We start from the raw sequence: 3,681 nt of genomic DNA on the forward strand, positions 1-3,681 counted from the left end.
CCCGCGCATGGCCTGCGCCGAGCTGCCGCTGCGCCCGTCTGCACCCCCAGCTCGCCGCCCGCGACGCCGCGCTCCTCCTCTCACGCGAGCTCGCTGCCGCCGCATCCTGCAAGCCATGCCCGCTCGACGCCGCCTGCGCCTGCTCGCCTGTGTGCCGTGGCCCCGCCTCACCAGCGCCCCACGCGCTCCCGCTCCGGCGAGATGACAGAAGACGACGCGGCTCCAGCGTCCAGCAGAGGAGAGAGAGGGAAAGGAAAGAAAAGCGGGGGTAGGTGGCTGCCATGCGGGCCACGCGCGGACGCGAGGACGCGGACGGGCTGTCCGTGGCTGTCCGTTTTGACCCAAATCCATCCCAACTTTGCTCTGGTTTTGGGGTCGAACGGACACTAAACGGACAAAAAAAAAATGAGGTTGTGCGTTGGGTCATTGCCTTTGTCTCTTTTACCCCAAACGAACGGGGCCGAATAGGATAGGATCGCGCGGTGGAGTTGGCCTCATTAGAACAAGCAGTTTCCAAAACCGCATACGCTGATTCGAGTATTAGCGACATAGGCTTGGAGACCAGAAACCGCTGCCGGCTCACGTACGAAAACTGCCTCCAAAACTCAGTCATGTACAGGTGTGTGCTGCCCATCCTGTCATGGATCCCTCGAAGATACAGAAGATATGAGATTCTGTCATGGATCCCTGGAAGATATAGAAGATATCCCTCGCAAAAAAAAAAAAGATATAGAAGACCGTAGTTCATGCCATGAGGTATATCCGATGATGCCCCATAGTTCATGCCCTGAGGTATATTGGTGAGCTAAGCCAGGTAGGAGACCATGATGTCAATTTTGCAACGTCAGGCCGGTGAGAGCGATGTGTGCTCCACCGTTTGCGGCTTAGGACTTCAGATTTGTGCAGGCACATAATTGATCCTGGCAATAATAATATCCGGCCCTTTTAAAATTGTATCCCTGTTGGTACGCCTGTTGATCTTATAGCTAGCCGGTTAGGTGGCTTGGAGGTGGAGTGTTCGTGCATGTCCATCTGCACAGCGGAGCTTTAACGCCATGTTACACTCACTACGTGCATGTCCACCACTACGCGCTTGTTTAGAGCCTTGATTTCGATACTGGTACGTGCCGGCCGGGGCCTGCAAAAATCTGCAGAGGGCGACTGGCTTCTCCATTCCATGTTTACTTTTGTCTTCCAATGGAGGAGCTACTGCAGACGTGGTAACGCAGAGAGGGGTTTCAGACACTGCGCACAACTGTATCTGTACCGCGGGACTAGTAGTTGAGTGCGCACTGGGAATTCAGAGTTTCAGATCATGTCGATCTTGGACTTGTAGCTACTATCAGCCAGTGTACGTGCACTTGTGCTTTGTCCTCGTACGGACCCGTTTGCTGCCGCATCACCGCTGATTCTCTTTCGATTTATTCCAAAAAACTGTATAGAACAGAAGAAGACCGGGCATGCACGATTGCAGATGCAGTGTTGAATCGTTCCCCACATGGCGGGGTTGGTGCAGGCGTGCAGGACGGATCGCAACGATGCGCACCCATAGGCCGCTTTTTCTTGTGCGTTGATCGATCTTCTTGCTGCCTTGACCCTCGAGGCACGGTTGCTAAACCGGGGGCCGGTCGTACGCAGTCTGTTCTTGGTTGCTACAAAAAGATTTCTACGTATCCGACCAAATCGATCAAGACACGCGCAACCCCTCCGCATCGTGAAGCATCTTCCAGATATGGGGTATTCAGCAGTATTCTAGTTGAAGGCAGGATGTATAGTATTCAAGGAGGAGTGGCGGTGACCGAGGACCTGAAATCAATCGCTCTTGTTATAATAACAATGGTGATTTCAGATTTGCATCTGCAGTCAGGCAGGCGGGACAAGGGACGAAACCAGCGACAGCAGAGCCACTCTCAAATCCACTTGGGCTCGGCTTAGCTCCCAATTAAGTCAGTCAGTCAGACGGTCCATATGCTCGCAATCAAAGCCACCACGTCCAGATGTGGACGTGTACCAAGACTCCGGCATGCCACGCCCGCGCGCCACAGGCCGCCCGTTGACGCGGTGACCGCGCCCCGCATCCCTCGCCGGGTCTCCACGCGCATGCACCCGGGACACGGCTCCGCTCCCCACCAGTGGCCGTGCCCGGGTCCAGTCCGCAAGCAACCACAGAAGAAGCGACCGAGACAACGAGGTCCGGCTCGGTCTCTTCCGGCCGCGGTTCCACCGGATTTCTCTGTCACGCGGGCGATTCTCCAGAAGCGTCGCGCGAGGTTGGTCACGTGGGTGCGTGCCCCGCCGTGCGACGGCCTATAAATCCACCCGCCTGCCCAGTGCCCAGAGTCACTCCCCTATCTGTCTCCAAGTCTCCAATATCGCACCGCGCTTTCTTCCTTCCCCGTCGCCGATCGAGACGAAGCGCAGCACGCCGGTCCCCTTCACCCCCGCCCGCCAACGTCTCCGGCCAGGTTGGATCCATGGCGGAAAAGAAGGTCCGTTGCTTACAGTATAGTTGATCGAAGCTCTTGGTTTCTGTGCTCCAGTTTGCTCATCTTGCGTTGCGGCTGCGGGATCCAGGTTGTGCTGAAGTTGGACCTGCACGACGACAAGCAGAAGCAGAGGGCGCTCAAGGTCGTCTCCACTCTCCACGGTAAGAATCCCCTGCCTCTCCTCCTCCATGGAGGGGATCGCCAGGATTTTCGTCATATCTGAATTGACATTTCCGATGACCACGACTGTCGCTCTTCCTCAGGCATCGACCAGATCGCCGTGGACATGAAGGACCAGAAGATGACGGTGGTGGGCACCGTGGACCCCGTCGACCTCGTCGGCAGGCTGCGCAGCAAGCTCTTCCCCACGGCGCAGATGCTCTCCGTCGGCCCGGCCAAGGAGGAGAAGAAGGACGGCGGCGCCAAGAAGGACGACGGCAAGAAGGAGGGCGACAAGAAGGAGCCGGTCCACGTGTACACGCCGTGGTACCTGCCGCCGCCGCCGCTGTACCACCCGCACCCGTACTACCACAACCACAGCGCCGAGGAGGACCCCAGCTCCTGCGTCATCTGCTGATCGGCGCGCGCCGCTCCCTTGTACATTTTGTAGCTGGCCGTGTGCTCTGCTGCCTGCCGGTCGACCATGCCTGCTACGGTGATCGACGGCGTGCGCCATACTTAAGGCCGTGTAAGGATTTTGCGCCGGTCATCCAGCTGCTGTGCTTGTGCATCTGCTTAGTTTATAAAGTGCAGATATGGGATTTATTAGTGTGCAGAATTACTAGTAGTTGATAGAGCTGCTGGAGTTGGATTTTGAGTGAAAGTTCACCGACTGCTCTGCTCTCCAATGTGATAACAGGGTAGTGAAATAATTAGATCAAGTGCTCTGCTCTCCGGTGTGGTAAGAAAATAGTGAAATAAAATAAAGTCAAGGTGCAAGAGATTGAGCGCGTCAGGCTAGCTAGATTGGCCTCTCCTGAACCTTCACACTTACGAATAGAAACTCTCAACTCTTAAGCTCTGCTCCACCTCACAGTTGTTTTCAGTCAGCCTGTCAGTCATCTCAACCACAAAGTGAAAAGGTTTCCAAGATTTTGGACGGCTTCTAATCACTCATTCATGTTTTCTTCGACAGCGAGTAGGCCCCATCGGCACCTCATTCACGAGTCCTAACACATGATTACGACCTAATGCA

General features: G+C 55.6%; 1 protein-coding gene across 1 annotated transcript; it reads left to right on the top strand.

Annotated features, from left to right (window-relative positions):
• The first annotated feature begins 2,292 nt into the window (after nt 1–2,292).
• Nucleotides 2,293–3,429, top strand: LOC123047272 (heavy metal-associated isoprenylated plant protein 39). The gene is made up of 3 exons (XM_044470768.1): nt 2,293–2,489; nt 2,575–2,647; nt 2,750–3,429. The coding sequence occupies exons 1-3, from the start codon at nt 2,475–2,477 to the stop codon at nt 3,061–3,063; spliced, it is 402 nt and encodes a 133-aa protein (XP_044326703.1). The 5' UTR covers nt 2,293–2,474; the 3' UTR covers nt 3,064–3,429.
• The last annotated feature ends 252 nt before the right edge of the window (nt 3,430–3,681 follow it).

The sequence above is a fragment of the Triticum aestivum genome, chromosome 2B (assembly GCF_018294505.1).
Source record: "Triticum aestivum cultivar Chinese Spring chromosome 2B, IWGSC CS RefSeq v2.1, whole genome shotgun sequence".
Taxonomy (NCBI): domain Eukaryota; kingdom Viridiplantae; phylum Streptophyta; class Magnoliopsida; order Poales; family Poaceae; genus Triticum; species Triticum aestivum.

Bases quoted from the DNA above. Each gene is read 5' to 3' on its own strand.
- LOC123047272 (XM_044470768.1), top strand. The intron at 2,648-2,749 runs GTAAGAATCCCC...GCTCTTCCTCAG, and splicing joins GGTCGTCTCCACTCTCCACG to GCATCGACCAGATCGCCGTG.